The following is a 24056-nucleotide window of genomic DNA, read 5'->3' as shown; positions in this document are numbered from 1 at the left end:
GAGATTACGGAAGTTGAATAGCACGCCCAAAGGTGGCAAAACTCAATTCAGTTGGTTTTACAACTGTCATTAGGAATATTGAGACATTATGTGCGTGTGTATCGTATGTGTGGGGATCACTGATTAATGGCTCCGTAAAACTGTTGGTTTGAAGGTTACTCAATCGAAGAAAAGGTGTTGTTTTTGTAATGATGACGCTTCGTCCAACCAGATACCGTTTCAAGGCACCAGCTCACACAAGACAGAAAATACACCACAATAATTTCAGTACACCATTTACCCATCAACCCATTCCCTGATGCATTTTCCCTGTCCCATCCCTGTCTTCATAATGAATCGGTTGCCTTGGTTACCGTTGCTTAGCAACAGGCCAGTCAAATGCTCCTAATCCTGCACTGTTGACAGTGAGCTGTGACTAAGGAAGGAAGGATGAGAAGGGGAGAGAAGGGAAGGTGTGGGGGGGGGGAACAAACAGCAGTTTGTTGTACCCCTTTGTACAACAAACAGCAGCACTGGAGAGAATAGATATGAGGTGTGCATGTGCATGCATGAATTGTGTGTCTGCGTGAGTGTTTGTGGGTGCATTATTATGAACATGTAGTGCAGCTTTATATGCAATGACTGAGCATCTGCAGTGAATTCTGTGTGTATGTGAGGTGAAAATGAAACGCCTAGATGTGAGGTTAAGGCGTACACTGCTCTATTTTGATTGTCTCAATTATTATTTTATTAATCCATCGAAGAGGAATTAATTACCTGTCACATGAATGACAGTTGGAAATTAATTACTGGTGTTTCAGGATTTCAATAATGTCAAAGTTTGTCATGTGTACTCTCCCTATTAAAACACAGTAAAGACGAAGTATGACCTGATCTGAATGTAAAATGACATTTTCCCTGATTGGTGACTTTAGTCCCTTCAGAAGCACAGAGCAAGGTGTCAGACTGGTGTCTCAAATTGTATACTCAGGTATAGGAAATGGAATGAGACTGTTCAAGGACAAGAAGTGAAAAAACCATGTCGTATTCTTTTGCCAATATTTTTCTTACCAGGTTATACGTTATCTTATAGGTTTCAATGTATCCCATTTACTATCTAGCTATTGCATTACTTAGCCGTAACAGCAAAAGCTTATTTAGTTTATGTTGTCTAGATTCAATTTATCTTAAATGTTATTGAAACGCTTTACGATGAACTCCAGTCTGAAGATTTAGTGCTGCACGCGACTATCCATGTTACATGTAGTATTAAAGATCTCCTTCTCCTAGAAATGTGTTTTTCTGTGGTAATGTCCCGTAAATTGTCTTAACTTCACGATACTAATAGCAATATTTGGTACGTCACAATTTCCAAACTGCCAATCGCTGTTTAAAATGCAATCACCAACATATATTGACAGGGAAACAGTCTTCAACAAAACACCGGCAAAGAAATATATATATATACTAATTTGGGCTTTTCAGCTATCCCTGTGGAGGTTGGGGGCATTGAACCTGAGTGGGCGATGTTCAAAACCTCTATTGCTGAAGCTGCGGTGATGAGCTGTGGTCTCAAGGTCTTAGGTGCCTCAAGGGGCGGTAACCCTCGAACACCGTGGTGGACCCCGGTGGTCAGGGAAGCCGTCCGACTGAAGAAGGAGTCCTTCCGGGTTATGTTATCCAGGAGGACACCGGAAACAGTTGCAGGGTATCGAAGGACTAGAAGGGCGGCAGCTTCTGCCGTGTCAGAGGCAAAGCAGCGGGTGTGGGAGAAGTTCGGAGAAACTATGGAGAAGGACTTTCGGTCGGCACCAAGGTGCTTCTGGAAAACCATCCGGCACCTCAGGAGGGGGAAGCGAGGAACCATCCAAGCTGTGTACAGCAAGGGTGGGACCCTGCTGACTTCAACTGAGAAGGTTATCGGCCACTGGAAGGAGCACTTTGAGGAACTCCTGAATCCGACTAACACGCCCTCTATGGTTGAGGCAGAGCTGGAAGCTGATGGGGGGTCATTGTCAATTTCCCTGATGGAAGTCACTGAGGTAGTCAAACAACTCCACAGTGGCAAAGCCGCAGGGGTTGATGAGATCCGTCCAGAAATGCTGAAGGCTTTGGGTGTTGAGGGGCTGTCTTGGTTGACACGCCTCGTCAACATTGCGTGGAAGTCTGGGACAGTGCCTAGGGGTTGGCAGACCGGGGTGGTGGTTCCCCTATTTAAAAAGAGGGACCAGAGAGTGTGTGCCAACTACAGGGGTATCACACTTCTCAGCCTCCCTGGTAAAGTCTACTCCAGGGTACTGGAAAGGAGGGTTCGGCCGGTAGTCGAACCTTTGATTGAAGAGGAACAATGCGGATTCCGTCCTGGTCGTGGAACAACAGACCAACTCTTTACTCTTGCAAGGATCCTGGAGGGGGCCTGGGAGTACGCCCATCCAGTCTACATGTGTTTTGTGGATCTGGAGAAGGCGTATGACCGGGTCCCCCGGGTGATACTGTGGGAGGTGCTGCGGGAGTATGGGGTGATGGGGTCACTTTTGAGGGCCATCCAATCCCTGTACGCCCAAAGCGAGAGTTGTGTCCGGATACTCGGCAGTAAGTCGGACTCGTTTCCCGTGAATGTTGGCCTCCGACAGGGCTGCGCTTTATCACCAATCCTGTTCGTGATTTTCATGGATAGGATATCGAGGCGTAGTCGTGGAGGAGAGGGGTTGCAGTTCGGTGACCTGAGGATCTCATCGCTGCTCTTTGCAGATGATGTGGTCCTTATGGCATCATCGGTCTGTGACCTTCAACAGTCACTGGATCGGTTCGCAGCCGAGTGTGCAGCGGTTGGGATGAGGATCAGCACCTCCAAATCGGAGGCCATGGCTCTCAGCAGGAAACCGGTGGATTGCCTACTCCGGGTAGGGAATGAGCCATTACCCCAAGTGAAGGAGTTCAAGTACCTCGGGGTCTTGTTCGCGAGTGAGGGGACAATGGAGCGAGAGATTGGCCGGAGAATCGGAGCAGCGGGGGCGGTATTACAGTCACTTTACCGCACCGTTGTGACGAAAAGAGAGCTGAGCCAGAAGGCAAAGCTCTCAATATACCGGTCGATCTTTGTTCCTACTCTCACCTATGGTCATGAAGGCTGGGTCATGACCGAAAGAACGAGATCACGGGTACAAGCGGCCGAAATGGGTTTTCTCAGATGGGTGGCTGGTGTCTCCCTTAGAGATAGGGTGAGAAGCTCAGCCATCCGTGAGAGACTCGGAGTAGAGCCGCGCTCCTTTACGTTGAAAGGAGCCAGTTGAGGTGGTTCGGGCATCTAGTAAGGATGCCACCTGGGCGCCTCCCTAGGGAGGTGTTCCAGGCACGTCCAGCTGGGAGGAGACCCCGGGGAAGACCCAGGACTCGGTGGAGAGATTATATCTCCTCACTGGCCTGGGAACGCCTCAGGATCCCCCAGTCGGAGCTGGAGGATGTGGCCCGGAGAAGGGAAGATTGGGGTTCCTTACTGGAGCTGCTGCCCCCGCGACCCGATCCCGGATAAGCGGTAGACGATGGATGGATGGATGGATGGAATTTGAGAAAACTATGTTAAAGAAGATATTGATAATGGAAGAGTATTTTTACATACTTTAAAACATACTCGGAAAAGGACCTTCAGTTAGCTCACCTTTACGATGCCTCATAATAGAACAAAGCTATTAGTGTCATCATTTTAGGTTTGGATGATAATGGATAGATAAACTGATATTGTATTATGCTCATCATACTCATAGTCTTACGCATGACAAAATATTTAAGTTGAAGCAAATATGAACTTCAGAACACTATTTACATGTTTACCTTCAGCCGAACATTATCTACAACATAAACAGACAATTGTACAAAATTGTCATTCAAATGTCCTGATACGTTAAGAGATTTAGATTTTGATAACCATCTAGTGCAAGAATAATATGTACAATTGCAATGTGTTTGTTTGGTTTGAAATCTAAACCCAGCAGTGTTGCTGCCCACAGAGAGGGAACACCGAAAGGGAGCAGTCTGAACAATGTAATCTTCAGGTACTGCAGAGAAAACACTGTGACAGATAAAATTGTCTCGATAGATAAGAGCAAAGCACCCCGTCTAGTAATACTGTGACATTTAAAATGAACCGTAATGAATTACAAAAGGGTGGCTGCACAAAGTGATTTGTATTTATGGGAAACAAAGCAATGACACGGGGTTGAACTTCCTCATTAATGCTTAAGCTTAATTAACGCCTGCACCTCTGGACTACTCTGACAGGAGGAGGTGAGGGAGGAAGCGGTGTGTGTGTGTGTGTGTGTGTGTGTGTGTGTGTGTGTGTGTGTGTGTGTGTGTGTGTGTGTGTGTGTGTGTGTGTGAGTAGGTGTTTGAAGCGAAGGAAGGGGGTCTGCATGCTTTAGTGCCCCTGGATGTTGCCCTCCCCCTCTTCCCGCTCCCCATTAGGATTCAACAAGTTGAATCTGCGGCGGAGACTGTCAGAGGGGCCAAAAAGTGCCAACAGTGCGGGACACACCGCAAAAGCAAAGGCCGACAGATGCTCACCGATATCGGCTTGGTGTGTCACAGCCTTTACTGTACGAGTGCTGCAGTGGCCAGGTGATGAGGGGACAGCCTCCCGGGGCTCAGCTTGCTGTCTCTTGCCATATTCTCTCAGCAGTCGGGCTTTTGTTTTCACACCCTGGAAAGAGGAGGAGTGTGGTCTAACAGCCAGACATGACTTTGTGTAGTGTACAATGTTTAGCAGCCAGTCTAAGTCCCCAGGGAAACATATTTACACAGAAAGGATAGCTTATGTTTCAGTCTGAGGGAAACAACATGTGAGAGAATGGGAGCAGAAAGGAAGACATGGATGAAGAAAGAGTTCTTATGCACTTTGTATAGAACAAAGCTTCAATTTATGTCCTTCCTCTTGTGTTGTGTCATTTTAGTCGTTTAAGAAGTATTTTTAGAGAAAACCTTGATAGTATCTTAGTTTGCAGTACTTGTGGTTCAATAGAACCTGTGTCCCTTCCACGGTTTAATCTTTATTGGATGTATTTATTATTAGGGGGTACTTGGTCCAATTATATAATAATAATAATAATAATTATAATAATACATTTTATTTGGAGGCGCCTTTCAAGACACCCAAGGACAGCTTACAAAATACAGGAGATAGAAAGAGCAAAAACAATGAGAGGGAGAGCAGACAAACAAAACCAGACATATAGTGTTTAAAACTACATTAGCCAATGAAAAAAATCAAAATCAAGGGTAATACAAGGGTTGAATTAAACTTTAGTTTCTAATAACTGTAACCTTTTCATCATTATCCAAAAATAGTGCACTTACAACACTGAACAATCAGGGTCAACTTGGAATCTACACTATGATTGTCTAAACCTTCACTATTCCACTCTTTCGATCTTTTTTTTCATGCTGTGCAGATCTTGTGATTTGCTAAGAGCACCATGTTGTTTCTGTAACCTTTTAAACAGCAGTCTTCCATCTGACAACCTCCCGGTCACAAGCTACTGGCCAGTCGCCACATGCCAGCAGTTGTCATCAACAGATCAACTTTCTTTTTTACTCCCTCATACCCCCATGTCACATGAGCACAAACTGCACAGAAGCACATGGATGCATACATGCACATATACACTGAGATGAACATTGACTTTTTCTTCTGTACTAAAACTTATTTTACCAATCTGCAAATTAAATGTAAATAATTAAAACAAATATATTATATTTCCTGCATATAGTGGAATCAAATGAAGTTAGTTACATAATGTAAAAACTAAATACATTTTAAATATGGTACAGTGCTAAAGGTCTGGTTTAATAATGATGTCAGTCACATGGTTCATGTTTTTGTTTTTGCTGCAAAGTCTTGGTGCTATTCATCTGTACTCTTCTTGTTTCTTATGACTAACTCATTTATGTCCAGGACCTGGCAGATGCCAGTGATTTCCACTACAGAATTATTATTAACAAATCTTAATTATTAATTTCCCAGAAAAAATGTGAAACTTCATGTGGTCCTTCTGGCTATCAACATTTGGACATTTATTAAGATTGATGAAGCTAAAGGATGAAGAAGGAAAACAATATCCTAGAGCCCGAGCAGCTACGGTGCACTGAAGAAAAGGTTAGACTAAGTCTAAACAGCCTTCTGTCTTTGTGCTTGCCTGCACCTGATCCATTCAGATTTGCATATATGACAATTATTGCAGCTATTCTAAAGAGAGATTTTTCTTTAAGGAGTAAAATTACAACTGAGAGTGATCGTCTCACAGTTTGACTTAGAGAAAGAGTAGTTGTGAAAAGAAGTAATCAGCCGTTTCAGAATGTGAGAGTTCAAACGCAGGTCTTCCTCTGTCTGAGTCTCAAGTCTCTGTTGACATAACAGAGAAGCGTACCACTGGCTAGTCAGTCAATCGGTTATCTCGTCTTCATTTTCATCCTCAACTCTTGCCTTACATGGTCTAATTGTATCACTACATGATCCTGCTTGTGTAAATGAGGTGTGACTTTGTGATGAATTGGGCTGATTTGGGTTGTTGCTTCAAAGACAATACTACATTTTACTCAGCTGCGAAATGAATTCCTTGTGGTCTGATCTTTTTTTTATTTCCCCTCTCTTTCCACATCCACACAGAGCCGCATGGCCGAGAGCTTGCGCCTGTTTGACTCCATTTGCAACAACAACTGGTTCACCAACACGTCGCTCATCCTCTTCCTCAACAAGAAGGACCTGCTGGCTGAGAAGATCAAACGCATTCCTCTGACAGTGTGCTTCCCTGACTACAAAGGTCAGAACACCTACGAGGAGGCAGCCGTCTACGTGCAACGGCAGTTTGAGGACCTCAACCGCAACAAGGAGACCAAGGAGATCTATTCGCACTTCACCTGTGCCACTGACACCAGCAACATCCAGTTTGTGTTCGACGCTGTCACGGACGTGATCATCCAGAACAATCTCAAGTACATTGGGCTGTGCTAGGACCTGATGCTGGGTAGGGGGAGGTGGGGGTGGGGGGGTGGTTGTTAAAGCGGCTTAAGTCGGCCCGCCATCAGGCTGGATAAACAAAAGGCATGCCAGTCTGCCTGACAGTTTATCTCTTTGAAGAGGTGCAACAGAGACCTGCAAAGGAAGTTAGGTAGTAAGATGGACAGGGATGAACGATACTGTAGATTTATGTGTTTCAGTTGAAACAAAAGAGCTGATGGGCCACGGTCAAGATGGGATTTTTACCCAATGTGTTTGCACTGAATATAAGTATGCAGAGACACCCAGAAACACACACACACACACAAACACACACACACACACACGCACACACACATACGCACGCACGCACGCACGCACGCACGCACGCACATCCTTATGTTTGCTCACACACAAGATCTTTGGATCACAGTCAAGCACTTGTTTGACAATGCAACACTGGAAAATTTAGACAGCTACCCCTACCTGCCTGCCAAACCTGAGGTAGTAGGTCTGTACAGGTGGTTTTCGGTTACTTTTGTCTCCTTTATTTCATTTGCCAGAGTCAATTAATGCTGCTTTACGAGAAGAATTTTGACAGAATCAATGTTCTCTTTTGGATCTTCACCCTAATAATGGTAACCAGTGAGTGCACCTGATGAGACGTGGGGTGAGCCTGTATTTTTGAGGAAAAAAAACAAATGTCAGTAGACATGATGTCACAGGGTTTCTGCCTAAAAGAGGAAACTGCCACAGTGTAAAGCTGAAGTGAAATACGTTTTCTACGCACTTTTTCTGTTTTGCCCCCTGGTCGACTCTCTAATGTTGTTCTTTTCCCCCTTCTTTTTTCTTTTATCGTTTTTTGTGCTTAAAAAAAAAAAAGAATATGTCTCTCAAACCTGCCTTTTATAGCAGGTCACTGACTTATAATACCCAGGAGAGTGTTATGCTCGGTAGAGTCAAAAGTATTCTTTATGATCATTCCAGTTTCCATCAAGAGACAACAAAAAACAGTGCCAAGATCAATTTGTAAATAAATCCAGATCCCATCCATTTCATTGATTTTTGTTTTGTTTTTATGGACAAACACATTAAAACATGCATGATTTTGTTACTTTGGGATACTAATATATTTTCTTTGGGATTATGTTCCTCTTTTCTTAGGTTTAAATAATATATTCCCAAATATATATATATATAAAAGTCAAACACTGTGTACGTTTGTACAGTTGTCAGAGAGGAATCTATGGAAAAGAGTTATATCAATATGATACCGGTGAATATGATGTAATGATGATGATGAAAAGATGACTGATGATGATGATAGCGGTGATTATGATTACAATAATGTCAAGGAGAATCTCACTACACAGTTAGCATGAGAGGAGTGGATCAAAGGAGAACAAGACTGTAGAAAATATGAAAACAAAGAAGCAAATCTTGAAAGTTCAATCTTCCTTGCATTATCTAAGTGGAAATTGTTAAACAGCCAGTCAGTATGATGTGTAAATATACTGTAAGGTACACTCTTTGTTCAAACAAATGAAAATAAAGGTTGAGTTGAGATACTGTAAGTGAGAGAAAGAGAGAGCGAGAGAAAGAGAAGGAGGAAAACTCCACTCCACTCCTCCTCTTACCCTTTCTTTTCAGTTCAGAGGGTGATGTGCAAACAACTCAGCTAAGGGCTTCAGGCTTGACTTTACGGGATGTCCACTTCAACAAAAGACAAAACAATTTAAAAAAAGAAGTATAAAGAGGACAATAACTATGAATAAAACAACTTATGCAAATTTTCATGGTGTAGCAAATGTGTTTTTGGGTGGTGGTTGTGTCAAAAGTGCTTTAAATGTGTTTGGGAGAGTGAAGAACTGGTACTGGCCCCTGATCTTTCACAATACCGCTGCATCAAATGTTTTGCAACTTGGAAGAGGACGTACTGTTTGGAATCCTTGCTTCCATTCACAGTGTACGCAAATATGACGTAAAAAAGTGTTTGTCCTAATGTCCTCGCCATACAATGAAGCCGCTGGGGCAAGAATAATTCGGACATAAAGTATGCAATTAAATCACTCCTGACTGAACTTGGCCTATGTGAGACGAGGTGACAGCGGACAGATTCCACTCTAATTAGTGTACAAACTCCAGCTGACCCCACATGTCCGCTCACGGGTCTGTCCCCAAATAAAAGTTTAGTTTTGCAATCTTTAGTATTTAAAGAGTTAACTATCCCACTTTAGATTTGATTTAATGCAATAATCATGCAGAGAATCTTTTGGAAAACCTTAACCAACTGAATTTCCTACGTAGAAAGATGAGTGTCTTCTGAAAGACCTTTAGACAAGAAATCATAAAATGATACAAACCTGCAACAAGATCCTATTTCGACCAAGTTGCGATCTTCTCTGTTGAGCCAATATGATGGGAATATTTTTAATTTTTAAGCACCATTCAAGTGTTGATAAAAATTTCAGTACGTCAGACTGGGGACTCTACTAAAAATACCATACTGTGTGGCTGATGGTTTTAAAATATTTGTATTCATCTTATTTTAAAAAGAAAATCATATTAGCATCATTTACTGTAAATCACTGTGTGGAAAACATCTTCAGGTCATGGGGAAGTATTCAATGGGGGAATGATTCAAGCAGTGGGAATTTGTTTGAAAGATGAACATAAATAAAATCCACTATTGAGAAGGGAGCTGAAATCATGTCTTGTGAATGTCATGTGGTAGTAGAGATGGTGCCAACAATAAAATTAAAACAAGCTACAGAATGGAAGAATGGCGGCTAAAACAAAATCAAAGGAAGTATAAATCTTCTCTATTTATTTATTGAAAAGAATCAGGAGGTGACTTTAAGTGAAGGTTTTAAGTATAAATGCTAAACGGGTGGGGTTTTGTGAAGAATGTTGTCACAAGGTGGTGCTAAGCAGCTAATGTTGATGTAATTGTAGAAAGTTCACTCCCTGGGAAACTTTCACATGCGTCACTTATTGTCTGGTTACTCTAAGTGGATCTGTGAGGAATAAACACAAACAGCAATACTATGCAAATGCAAAGTACAACTTAAAATCTAAAAGTATTTGACTAATACCCAGTTAAAATTCCTATTTAAACTTGTTAGAAATTAAACAGCTATAAGAAAGGGGAGCTAAATGAAAAAAACATCCTGTGTAACACATAAGAGCAATACTTTGATTTAACTCAAATATCTCTGAGTTTAAGTATTTTCCATATTCTAAAAACGTACAGTATACAAAAGATATTACATGTAGAGGAGACATACACTGAAAACAAGCTGAATTCTAGCTGAACAGTTGTACAAGGTAGGAGAGAGAGGAAATCCTCCAGACCAAGCACACACTGTGCAAATAGTATTTAAATGTATACGACTGAAATACCATTAAACTGTGGCAGACATGGTTTAGTGCAATACATGCAAATAAGTTTGAATACTTGACAGATTCACAGACAAATTGACTACTTACAGTTATTGTGAAGATTTGCACCAATAGTAAAAGGGAAAAAAAGCACGAGTACAGCATAAAAGAGTAACCAACGTAACAGATACAGTAAAGGGAGGTAAAGAGATACGACACTTATGACAATGAGTGATAATGAAATAATATATATATATATATATATATATATATATATATTCTGCAGAAATGATTCAATCTCTCAACATTGTGGTATCTATAGTATAACATGATTTTTAACATGGGTCACATGTCACAATGCTGTATGAGAAAGTTAGGAAAGTAAATCAATTGTTCAAATAGATCAGAATAGAAAGCCAAATGACATGTTGTAGGATATCGATGGAGGAATTGGGTGAAATAGGAATAAGACACGAGATAAAAGATATCATGTGTCTTTTTGTCATGAGTGTGATGCAATGTGTCCTGATATAAGATCCAGGTGCCAGGATTGTGTCAGGTTCATTTTACAAATCACAAGCAGATTTGTAAATACGGATTGGTCTTTTTTAATCTTCATTCGAGTTCGCTTGCAGTAATTTCCCTGACAGGTTGCTATAATGTTTAGGAACCCTGAAAAGAAATACAAAATTTTGGAAACATCAAAAGAGCTTTGTCCATAGATGAAAGATTTAGGCTGGGGCCATGCCAAACTCAAGATTTGTCATCTGTATTGAGACATCCGATATCTAATAAGTAGAAGGGATTGAGGGCAATTTCTGAAAATTTAAGTAGTTCACAAACAACTAGGGGCACAAATGGAAATTATTGGCCCCATGATGACAGTTCTGAAACAATAAATATCTATACTTCGTGACATGTTGCACAGCCGTGTCTATTCCTAGGCCTCCTGAATCATTCATTTTTCGAAAAAGAAAAGAGAGAACAGACAACGGCCCTTGCCACTAGCCTCTCTTGATTCTTGGCGTCTTGTTGACCAGCACTTATGTCCCTGTCCACTCCCCTATATAAGATCTCTTCTAAACCGGTTCTCCTCACACCACCACCAATAAGAATGTCTTCTCTGCTTCCAGCTTCCCCTCTCTTTACTTTCTCCAGCTGACCTCAACATTTGTACCTTCCCTCATATCCCCTCTGGGCCTTCTCTCCTTCCCTCTAAGCTTGTATATCTGCTCCTTGGCTGTAAACCACCTGGTTGGAACAAATGGTCAAGCCTTCAAGCTGGAAGTAAATTCCACGAGTCTGGTTTTCTTGGAAGAGTCATCTCGTCTCTCTCTGCTCGTAAATCTGTCATTTACTACTTCCAGTCTCCAGCGTCTGACCCACAGGAGTTTGTCTCTATCCTCTCGTCTCAGCAACTACTCCTCCCTCCTCTGTTCACACAAAGAGTGATGACAGCCGAGGCTCATCCTCCGGGCCAACCTGGTCAACCTCTCCTCCTCTGACCCCTCTTACATGAGCTTAATGCCTCCCTCAACCCAGTCTTCCCATGAGCAGACTTAACTTCTGCCCTCTTGAACCCACTCGCTCTCCCCCGGACCATCGCTGCTGATCTGCTCTATTTTGCGACTGATATCATCAACTCTGGCATCTGGCTGATAACCATCTGTCTTTTAGAGCCACTGTTCTCCTCAAAACCTTCTCTTGACCGATCTGACATCCTTTATAGATGGCTGCCAAGATTTTCTTCGGCTACTGCTAATGTTAATAGAAATGTGAAGGTCCAGATTATTGAGTTTTTTTCTGGAGGAATCTATGAAAGGCTGTGCAAATGTAATGAAACACAGCCGGGCTGTGTTTCATTACATTTGCACAGCCAGTGAGCGGCCAGTGAGCGGCCAGTGAGCGGTTTTCACCATTACATGAAATGTAGTCAATATTTTATCAGCAATTTAGGAGCAAAATCTAAATGAATTAGAACTGCTACTTTTGTTATGCCATTTGCTAAAAGTAAGTTAAAGAACTAAATACAACCATATTTTATCTCTTAGACAATTACAAAGCTAAGAGTCTACAGCCATGCTAGCAGCTCTGTGATGCTGTAGGCACAGCAGTTCTTTAAATGAAATGCTGCTAACTAGCATTACAATGCTAGCATATAAGAGTGCTAACATAAGCTGATTAGCATAAAGTATAGCTGGGGCCGATGGGAATGTCAGTATTATTCCAGGTATAAAGCAAAACGGTGGAGACATTTCTCTTCGCAAATGTGAACCTCTTGTTGTCGCTAGAATTGAAGTCAGAGGATCACTTAAAGTAATTAGGATTCATCAAAATTTCATGGCAATCCAGTTAAAGTACTTGAGATATTTCGGTCTGGACCAAAGTGGTGGATCAGCCATCCAACCAACAGACAGCCATGCCGCTAGCATGGTTAAAAAAGATATCCAACAATCCACAGGAAAACATCTTATGCTAGTGATTTATTGATGATAAACAGCTAACATTAATGGCCCCATTAACTTAATATCAAAGGTTAATGTTGCCTGCTGGTTTAAGTTTGCATAAATGTTATAATCCCAGAAAAGACATTTGAGCTGAACTCTTTTCTTTTATCCAGAGCCAATTTTAGGCCCTCTCTGCATGCTTTATTTTCATTGTGTTAGCCCTCCTCTTGTGCCAGTCGGATATGCCAGGAGACTGTGGGCCCTGCAGACAGACTGGCAAGTTAACCCTCTATAGCCTATATACGGGTATATACAGTAAACATAACCTCCGTCTTTAGCACTTCTCCATCTAGTCCTCATGCCTCTTGTCCTCTTATGGTCCTCATGGTCGAGTAAGCTCAAGACTGAACCTCTATTTTAATATTATATACAGCAGAACAATGTCTGGACTAGCAATGTAGCTGTATTTGTTATGCTGCTATGAGGAGCAAAACAAGCACTCTCTGCTTTAGCCTGGAAGTTATAAAAACATGGGCCTACCTTACCAGGCCTTTGGAGATGCCTAAAACCTTGATTAAGTCCATCTCACAGTGCTTTTGGGCCAACATTCCTGCACTGAAGCAAGCGTATACCCTCAATGTGACGGATACTTAACAGCAGAGGTTGAATGTGATAGCATATGGCCAGCAAATGTAGACTAAATCATGAAACTAAGCAGAGGGTAAGGGCTCGGCCACACCAGTGTTTATTCGTTTTAGATAGAAATCCATTCATTTCAGTGGAATCCAAGTAATCAAGATTCAACTTTCTTCAATTTTGAAAATGTAAACTTGTGCCAATTCCCTTAATGTTGCAGCAGTATACCACACCAACACTTACTGCATCTTGACACTTAGCAACAAAAAATAAGAGACAAGCAAATTGGAAAACTGATTCAGCCATTTGACAATGCACAAAGAAACGCTTTGAAAATACAGACAACACAAGCTAATACATAAACTAACACCCCCAAACCTCGGCAGCACTAGCATGCCTGCCAGCCTGCAGCGGAAGTCCCAACTAAGTGCCATCTGCATAGTGGGACTAGACAAGAGTGGAACATTAAAATGTCAGACTGATGCACAGAGAAAGATAAAGAGACTCAGAGTGTACTAGCTGTATCGCTATTTCTCTTATTGCAAATACTCTATATTCATTGATTCTACTGTTTGCTGGAACTGTGGTTGTCCATCTATGAATGTTTCTTGTTCTCAGGTCTCTCTTGAAAAAGAGATCTTGATCTCAATGAGACTACCTGAATAAATAAACTTACAGAAAATTAACTGAATAGCTTCCTAGTAATGTCCTTTAGATAATGCTATGTCAATGTTATGCAGTGTGTTTGTAGAAAATGTGTTCAGAGTTATCGTACATTGTAGTTCCTGTTTGGTCAAGTCGTCTGTCAATCATGGGTCCAGGACAGCGTGCCTTGTGGTTGGCAGCGAGTTCAGTATCTGAAGTGTACTGTTTTTTTTCTTCTGTTTTCTAACTTCTAGTGGTGGCTAAACAAATAAAAAGCACACAACTTCCACAGGGTGTACTGTGTCTCCTCAGCCTACACTATGCTGCTGCTTTTAGTCCAGTCTATTATGTTGTTAAGTAAAGACTAGAAGTAATTTTATGAACAGCTTGCTCTATATTTAACTGCAATACTTATCCAGCTCTTAGAAAGGTAGACGAAAAACATGTGTGGCTTCTAACACTTTTAGGTGCTTGAATGCTGGCGGAATAAGGCATCATTAGGGCTAGTAAAAATATACTAAAAGACTCCACCAGTCATTTCCTGCGCTGCCTACTACGCGGGCACACACACACACACACACACACACACACACACACACACACACACACACACACACACACACACACACACACACACACACACACACACACACACACACACACACACACACACACACACACAGGCTCTGTGCATCTGCTCTTCTGTCAGTGAACTAGTGTGTCACTTTTCCATGAGCATGACCCTGATTTGCTATGGTCCTCTATTTAATCATTCTCATGACTGACTGCTGATTGATGTGCATGTGCAAAAAATCAAATCACTAGACTGTCCTTGTAATACTAATACAGCTCAGGGAGGGGTTAAGGCTGTGGAAGTAAAAGTTGCTCTGCATCAATCAAAGGTTTGCTAAATGATGCTTCTCCTTTAGTTGTTACCTTGTTAGTAACTTTGACATCCAGATGAAGACCTGACTGTTTGAGGACCTTCTGATTCACCCTAAGACTCTACTCATCCTCCTTTAACTCTACTTCTACTTTCTGTTGGTTCATTTTTGCTTTAATGCAATTGGGAAACAAATGAATGAATGCATCACTCTAGCCAGCTGCCAATTTAAAGGATACAGCTGGTTTTGTTCTGTGTTTTTGTGTGTGTGTGTGTGTGTGTCAAATCGCACTAAAAGCAATGCTTTCTCAATACTTCCTGTACCTACCTGTCTGTGGCACTAAACTGTAAGCGCACTGGTTCCTACTGAAGACGTAAAAAAAAAAGAATTCGCTAAAACAGCTGTAATATTTAGAATATGTTTCTCATGTGTTGGGGACTTTTTTCACCGGCGGACAAATACTTGTTTATTGTTTGTTGAAAATAGTTTGAACTGTAGGCTTTTGGACCCCTTTTGAACTATGAATATTTCACATAATCATTCAAAATAGAAGATGAACATTCTTCATACTCTCTCCTGAATAGAGGGACCAGAATAAAAATCCATCTGTCTTGGTAAATATAATATCTGATATTGTGAATCTCTTTTTGATAAATACCGGTAACTAACCCTTATATAGTAAATCCAAATTCTCATCCGCATCAAGAACGCAGCTGCAACCATTTTCCAATTTATCTTCTATTTATCTCCATTTCCTTGGTGACCCTCCATTTCATGATCCCACTTAAAGAAATGATTCATTTTCAGCCTCTGTAAGTCTTTTCGTCATATGTTCCATTACTTCAAAAAGATATCATTTGAGAGAAAAAATCCACCTATAATTAATAGGCTTACTGGCTTTCAAATTCTGGGCAATCTGCCCTCCTGCCACACTTTATTACACCAGTCTAAAAATACCTCTAATGATTTATCTCTAACATGATCTAACCTAACCTTTTTGATCATGTTAGCATTGCATTTTCCTCTTTTAATAATAACAAAAATGCATTTATTACAGATTCCCACTCAAACATTGTAAACTTTCTTTGTGTGTTGCTTCGCATCCATTTCCTTCTGCTTTCGAGTATGTGGCTGAAATCTGATGATCTTTTTTGATGCTTTTTCCGACATAACTTTCAGTTTCAGATATGTAGCTTATATATGCCAAAGAAAACTTTAACATTCTGTTTTTACGGTATACAGCTTTACTGAGTCATCACTTTTCTCTGGACCACCTTGGATACCTCCTCTGAGTTACAATCCCAGTAAGAAACTTATTTACCTCCACATTCATCTATTTCACCTGCCTTCTTCACGCCACATTCAGATTTTCCACCACTCCCCACAGGCCCAGACCTCAGGTCAGAAATCAGTTTATTAACAAAATAACACAATCCATTCAGTTTATATCATCATTTCATAACTTCATAAGTATCTTCTTATTGAAATGCTACTTTCAAATGTCATGAAGTCATTTGTAAAGAGGAGATCGAGTCGACTATTAATTGAAAAATGTATCACGAGATTAATCGACACATTAATCATTTTGACATATCACAGCAGGAAAAGCACATGCGTAACTCATAACATGAATTACTTCACTCTATTTAACTGAGTCCAGGTATTGTGCACGCTCACTGAATGGCTGAGTTTACTTGGACGTCATTGTTAAGCCGTTGTTAACAGTATTTGTTCCACCTGAGCTTTTCCTGCTATGACAACTCAAAACATCCGTTAATATTGGTGCATACTCACGTATGCACCAATATTAACGGAAATGATAAAGGGCCGTTGAATAGCTCCTGCATTAGTAACTAATCTTATTAATTTTGTTTGTGTAATTGTGTGCTCAGATGAGGCATGTTATCAGGTTTGCAACTGGGCCCAATTATAATAATAATAATAATAATAATAATAATAATAATAATAATAATAATAATAATAATAATAATAATATAGTATAATAATGATAATTCCCAATGGCTACTTTGTTTAACATTTTTAAAAGATTGTAATGCAGTAACACCAGGCTTTTCAAAGTATGTTTTATGGTTAAATGATGTAATCGACATATAAATTGTTCTTGAGAAATATAATATATGTTTGATATTGCACTCCTCACATGAAAACAAGTAAAAACATGTCATGTCATGTATCTTTACTTATTCCATGACTTAGTTGACGAATTATCTCAATGTGGCTTCAAAATAATACTTTTCAAAAGGTGCATTACCATCATGCTGGACTGTCCCTATTCATTTCATGACTATCATAGTTGCACGATTCTCTGATTGCAATCAACAAAGGCCTATCGGGTTTGTTTAGTTGTAATCCAGATATCAACCACATAAAAGTAAATAAGTTTTTGGGTAACAAGATACAACCAAGCATCAAGAGCACATTCAATTTAAGGTGCTTGGCGAATAACGTATAATCGACATCAAAACATATAGCACATTAATAAAGACAAAACAAAGCTAAGAGCTGCTAGCGTTGCTAAGGTAGAATACAGGTTACTATAGCAGAGATTACATTTAACTAGATATGGTAGGAAATCACCAGTGATATGAAAATGGATCAAATGGCAGGTGATAAGCAAGCTTGAGCACATACATTACATACACATTTTAGGCCCAGGATTAAAGACAAAGCGAAGCACTACCATGGTTTAAAGTAGGTGATATTTCCTACAGAAAACAGCGAAAGGTTGAAGATAATGTTTAATGTGGACACTCTGCTAGCATTTATGGTTAGCCCTAGCTTGGATGCTACTATGCTACTGCGTAAGGTAAAATCAGTAAGTTTGTATTTTAACCGGCTCTTTAATGTTAAAGGTGTTGTTAAATCTCACCTTTCTGTAGCTTGTTGTATGTTTGTTGCAGCTAGAAGGGTTCAGGCTTCAGCCTGTGGCTCTCCTGACAGACTCTTTCTTGGAAGCAGGTCGTTTTGGGAACGAAAGCTCCTCTTTTAATTGTTAGCATTAGCATCCTCTTAGCTAACATGACATTTCTTCTCTAGTTTACTAACTTTACTGGTATTTCTGCTTAGCAAGATGTTGGGCGATGTGTTCCAATTATTTCTACTAAAGTTAGGTATAAATTGATTTCCCTCTTAGCATTAGAACAGGAACAAGCGTAACTAAATACCTATAAATAAACTAGACTTACTTGACACATGTGGGCCTAATTAGCAGAGAAACTACAGCTAGAAATAAATTAAAGCTACAAACTACACTCCCTTAAAGAAGCACAACCGGCTCACTCCCACCACCTGCTGGTGTGAATGTGTACTACAGCCAGAACAAACACTGTTTCACGGCACCGTGGTATGGTGTTTGAAATAGACAGCCTAAATACACACTGATTCACACCCATCAATACATATATATAATAGATATCAACTAGGCTTTACTAAGTGGTAAGAGACACAGGCCTACTAAATCTGATGCTGAGTTGCTGTCCAACAGTAGCCTACGTCAGCTGAAAGACCTAACATTAAAACATACATTAGACAGTATAGTTCAGTGAGGCAATATTATACAATTGCCATTCTATGCGTATATATCGTAATATAGGCTAATCTAATTTTTGTGCTGCCAAAGCTTTCTCAGTTTATTCTCCCTCACATCACAGTGATGCACCATTTCTGCAGTGTTGTACTAAAGTGCCACCGTGTGGCTAACATATTGTACAAAGGAAATTTGCAAGTTGAATTTTGATTCACAAGGCTCTTCTGCTATATTGACAATTAACCTAAACCAAGACACGTATCTTAATTTGGATTTGATTGTTCTGAATCTTTTTTGCTACTTGATAGCCTTGCTAATATCAGAGCCCTTTTGTTCTCATATCAGTTAGATTTATAGGACTTTTTCATTTTGACTTTTCATAGCAGAAAAGGCCCAGGTGGAACCAATAACATTAATGATGGCTCAGTTCCAGCTATTTTAAATACAGCAATTAACAACTGTACTAGTTATACACGTGTGACAGGTGAAAATGCCTCCATAACCACTAATTTAAGGAGTTGTTTCCTCCCTTTTCACCCTCACTGTTAACAGTGAGTGGTTGTTAGTTGATGAAGAAGATGAGGCCCAGCACATGCCACTAGGTGCCTCGTCCCAGCTCTCACAATTCTGCTCATGTGAACCTCAGAGGGATCAGAGGAAGGGGGCATTTCGGTTTTGACGGATAGGGGAGCCTCACCTATAATGACAGCCGTGGGGCCCGTCTGCAGGTTCCAGCTGATCACCTTGAAGCACCCCTTTCACCCTTGTCTACTACCCTGTATGGCATCCATAGCTCCCTGTGTGAAAGCCCTGCATTCTTTGTCCTGACTTGTGGCTACAATGTCCCTCTGTTACTGAATATGGAATAGTGCCCAGAGATGGTGTTGTGATTACAACTCTTGAACTAATGCACATCAATTACGCTGGCCTACAAGTGAACTCTGCCACATCCTTCTTTATTGCTCATTGAAAGAACAGCAGATAAGTCAATGAATAGATAGATAATAATTAATAATAAGAGTGAAGTTGTATAAGAGATTTATCAAAAGAAAATAGTGAAATCCTAAACTGGCTTCAGTTAGCAGCATATACACAAATACAGTTGCAGGTTCCCATATAAAGCCACTGTTTGATCCTTCCGGATATGCACAGGGGGGCAAAAATAAACAAAATACTTAATTTATGAATTATTATTATTGTTTAATTAGGGAATGGATCAATTTAATATGAGCCATTTTTGGTCTTGAACAAAAAAGTATTCAGATCAACAACAACAATACCCCAACCATGACAAATAATGAAAAGAATAATAATTCAACACACTGATAACATTATGACAGAGAATTACAAAAGATACTTTATATACATACATAAATAAAAGTTTGAGAGGATGTTTGAATGCACTTAATTCATTTAACAACCACAGTAACTAAAATCAATGAATGTCACTACAGAGATGAAATGCACTCAAAATTGAACTTTGCTGTTATTGATTAGCTGTATAGCAATGATTGGTTGAAATGTGTTACCACATATGCAGACCAGTGCATGCATTGGAGGCCAAACATCAAAACAATGACAGTTTATAACCAGAGGTGTAACTAAATTCAATGATAATGTAAAAAAAGGTTTAAAATAACTATATAGCCTCTCTGTTTTTATTTTCCATTTTTATTTCCATTGACTACAAACTGCATATGCTCTTTGTTCCATGAGCTTCCACATAATGTCTTCGAATTGATTGGTTATATTTTGACTTACCAGCAAGTTTTAGCAAAGCATCAAAAGCGTTTCCAATTTGGTGTGTCATTTATATTTAAAGCAACCAATGGTTTCTATCAATATGTTATGAAAGTCAACACACTTGCAAAGACTTTAAACTCACTTGAATAAGGTTTTCCATCTCAGCTGACATTTATTTTGTTGTTAATGCATTTTGTAGTATGGATTGTTTCGAAAAGCCTTCCGGTTGAGGTGTTCAAGAGATGGAAACAGACAAAAGAAGCAAAATTGGATTGTGTCCACTGGGTAGCTTTGTGCCAGATTTTCTAACAGTTTACTTACGGAAACCTGGACAAAGCACAATGTTAAGCACTCACTGCTGGTGTTGAAGTCATGACATAATAACTGTCCATAAGTCTGTTTTTTGAGGCCAGGCCTGCAGGTCCATGGACCCCTCTGCCAGAGTTTCCTGAATCATAGATCTGATCTGTAGACACAGGGAGAAGTTTATAAGACTCAATTGTGTCTGTGTTGACTGCAGGACATTCAATCACTGCTCTGTTTGCCAAAGACAGCTAAAGTATTTTCCCACACTATGTAGAAAATGGACTCCTGCAAGAGATCAATTTCTTGCAGTAATCCGCAGTGTTTGTTTGTGGTTTTGCTGCCCTAGGATGTGATCTGCTCCGTGGTGTGATTGTGTGTTAAACACTAACTATAGTTCTTATGATCAGATTTCATTCTTGGTGAACATAGAAATAAACTGGGCAACACAAAATTAAATAAATCTGAGAAAATGTTGACCTGTCTGTAGACGTTAGCAGTCCGGAGGCTGCTTTCGGGTTTAAAATCAGGACTGAAATCAACCAGTGTGACCGAGCCTTAATCCCACAGAGCGCTGGCCTCATTCCAGTGATTGCTTCTCATTCAAGTGAATATTGATTGTCCCCATTTAGAGGTTTCAAGCAGCCATTTGTAACAGTACCAGTCTGATAACTCTCCCATCTAACTCCCTTAAATCTCTTCCTCTCCTCCCTATCCAGTGTTACATTTCTGTAGAACGCTGCGGTGGTCACTGTAATGTTTTTTTCTTCTTTATTCAGCCTTTCATGCGGAACATTAACACAAATCACACGTTTATGCTTTTACTACCTGTTCACCATGATTATCAAAAAAATCTAAAACAATAAGTGTTTAAATTTCTTTGTGATCTGGAAATAATGCACACTTTCCTGACTTTTTGCACTTCGTAATGATTAAAGTTACACTGTATTGGATATACAATACAGTGCTTTTATCATATTTTGAAGGACTTTAGCAGACATTCACATGTTCTCCTCTGCTCTTTCCTCACAGCATCAGCTGTGACTGAGCACTATAACCTTGGACATAGATGTCAGCATTATAATGATGGATCAACCAGAAAGTAGCAATTCACTGGGTCGAAGCAGTCCGGAAACACTGGGACAAAGGTGGTGAAAGATGGCACATATGTTGATGATTGCTTAAGGCCATGTAAGTTAATTACTCTCTTAATTACATTATGTTATAATTAGGATAAGATGCACTTACTATAAGGTCATTGTTGCTTAGCTTATGTACACAGCTACAGTTTGGTTAAAACCTAAATGCATATTTTCTGAGAGTTGAACCTGTAACCATGTTTGTTACAGATGATGTGTGTCTCACTTGGCTCAGAGGACGTTTCCCCACTCTATCATCACATTATTGCTACACAACCTATAAAACCTCCATCTGAACACATAAATTAAAAGTAAATTACTGACCATCGCTCTCATATCATAAAACGAGTTGTTGTTGGTGTTGTTATTGTTGACTTTGTCAAACTATGATGTAAATATTGAGGTGGCTGTTCTGTTCTTCTGTGTTGTTGTTTTTTAATGAAACTTTTCCAATTTTATTTTCTATTTGGCAAGGCCAGAACCCGCTGCATGCTGGACCCAGGACACCCTAAAGTTACATCTTGCCAACCCACAGTACATACATTATATTTCACTCACGGTTTATTTTATTGTTAAAGGCCCTGTGCACACACACACACACACACACACACACACACACACACACACACACACACACACACACACACACACACACACACACACACACACACACACACACACACACAGGTGTTTTCAATTCTTCTGCTGATTAGACCTCCAGTCATGTTGAAGCTGGGTGGAGCTATATTGAAAATAACATGTATAAGGTAATAACAGTTATAACGGTTTAAACTGTTCTGCCCGCCCTAACAGGAGAGTGAGGGTGCTGTCAATCATGCACAGTCTGTCCACACAAAGAGGTTTACTGAGGCAGCATAAGTGAAAACACCTGAGTGGGTGGGACTATGTGGGGCTTTGACGCTATTGTAAGGTTTGTCTCTCAGACATACAACATAAAAGCAAAAAGCAAACAGTGGTGGGAGAAGTACTCAGCGTAGAAGCGTAGACGAACAAGTAAAACTACAAAATTAGCATAAAAATATAGTTTTAAAAGTACTCATTATGCAGAATATAAATTGTATTATTTATGATCCATCATAATTTATATTTGTTGATTATATTTTGTAGCATTCTTTTGAATCTGCAAAGAAACTTTAACTAACTTAATCAAATAAATGTAGTAAAAGTAAAAATACAATCTATCCCTCTGAATTTTATTGCAATTGAAGTATAATGTAGAATAAAATGTATAGTACCTCAAAATTGAACTTAAGCACAGTATTTGGTTAAATATACTCAGTAACTTCCCACCATTTTGAAGACATATTTTTTTAAACAAGGTGAATACTGTACCTTTAAATATCTGTACAAGCTCTGTCAGCTGAATCCTAGTTAAGTTTCATTGTCCTGTGAAGACATCTAGTGGCTGTTCACAGTACTTTATTTATATTTCTTTACATTGATGCTTTTTATTTATTTAGTTTCAGGAATCATGCATACACAACCTGATGACGACTGTAGCAACTGATCATTTATTTTGCAGTCTCTGCTGTGCCCTCCTTCAAACATTGGCCTTTAGACTAATAATTAACACATATGAACATGAGAACATCTAGTGTTAACTGCGGGTGGACGGAAGTCAGAGTTAAGTGCCTTTTTGTGCTAGACTTACAGTAAATAGGAAAATATTTCCTTGTTGTTCAACCTATTTAGAGACCAAACGAAATTAAGGCCTTGCTTTGATTCAAAGATTTTACAGGATTAATAATAACATTTACATGTAATTAATATACTCCCTGGATTACTCTGCTGTTGTCTGAAAATAATTAGCAAACAATGTCCTAAGGCACTAAATAAATATCATTAGCTGTACCTGTCAGATAGGCCTGTTTTACTTATTGACAGAAGAGTCAAAGTAATTGTGAGGTGGCAGGAAAAGGACTGTGTAACAGAGCTGTTATGGGTTAACATACAGTAACCCAATCTTATTTCTATCAGTAGGCAGAGGTGGAAGAAGTACTCATGGTTTTTACTTAAGTAAAAGTAGCAATGCTACAGTGCTGTAAAAGTCCTACATTCAAACTTTCACTTTAACAGCTAAATGTACTCTGAATGGTCCCTTTCAGAGAGTAATATTAATATATACATTTGATCTACTTTATATAGTGTTGGATGGTTTTACCTGTAGAACAGTGTCATTTTATTTTTTTCTAAATTAGAATAAACTGCATTGATTTTTGTAAAGTGTTATATCTGTCATTGCCTGTGTTTGAATTAAACTGAATTGAGCTGCAGTGCCGATGGAGTCTGTAGGTCCTTGATAAGGTTTTTACTAGTGTTTTTTTACTAGTGGTATTACCTTGT

The 24056-nt window shown here is 39.8% G+C and overlaps 1 protein-coding gene across 2 annotated transcripts in view; it reads left to right on the top strand.

The window, feature by feature from the left end:
• The window catches only part of gnaz (guanine nucleotide binding protein (G protein), alpha z polypeptide), a 31699-nt gene extending 22939 nt beyond the window's left edge, over positions 1-8760 (top strand). For both annotated transcript variants that reach the window (XM_029444453.1, XM_029444452.1), the window contains exon 3: positions 6638-8760. In XM_029444453.1, coding sequence (XP_029300313.1) covers positions 6638-6982 — 345 coding nt within the window. In that variant the 3' untranslated portion in view covers positions 6983-8760. The remainder of the gene's footprint in view (positions 1-6637) is intronic.
• The last annotated feature ends 15296 nt before the right edge of the window (positions 8761-24056 follow it).

The sequence above is a fragment of the Cottoperca gobio genome, chromosome 12 (genome assembly GCF_900634415.1).
Source record: "Cottoperca gobio chromosome 12, fCotGob3.1, whole genome shotgun sequence".
In the NCBI taxonomy this organism is placed as follows: domain Eukaryota; kingdom Metazoa; phylum Chordata; class Actinopteri; order Perciformes; family Bovichtidae; genus Cottoperca; species Cottoperca gobio.
The sequence above is the reverse complement of the archived record's forward strand: the minus strand, read 5'-3'. Positions and strand labels throughout refer to the sequence as shown.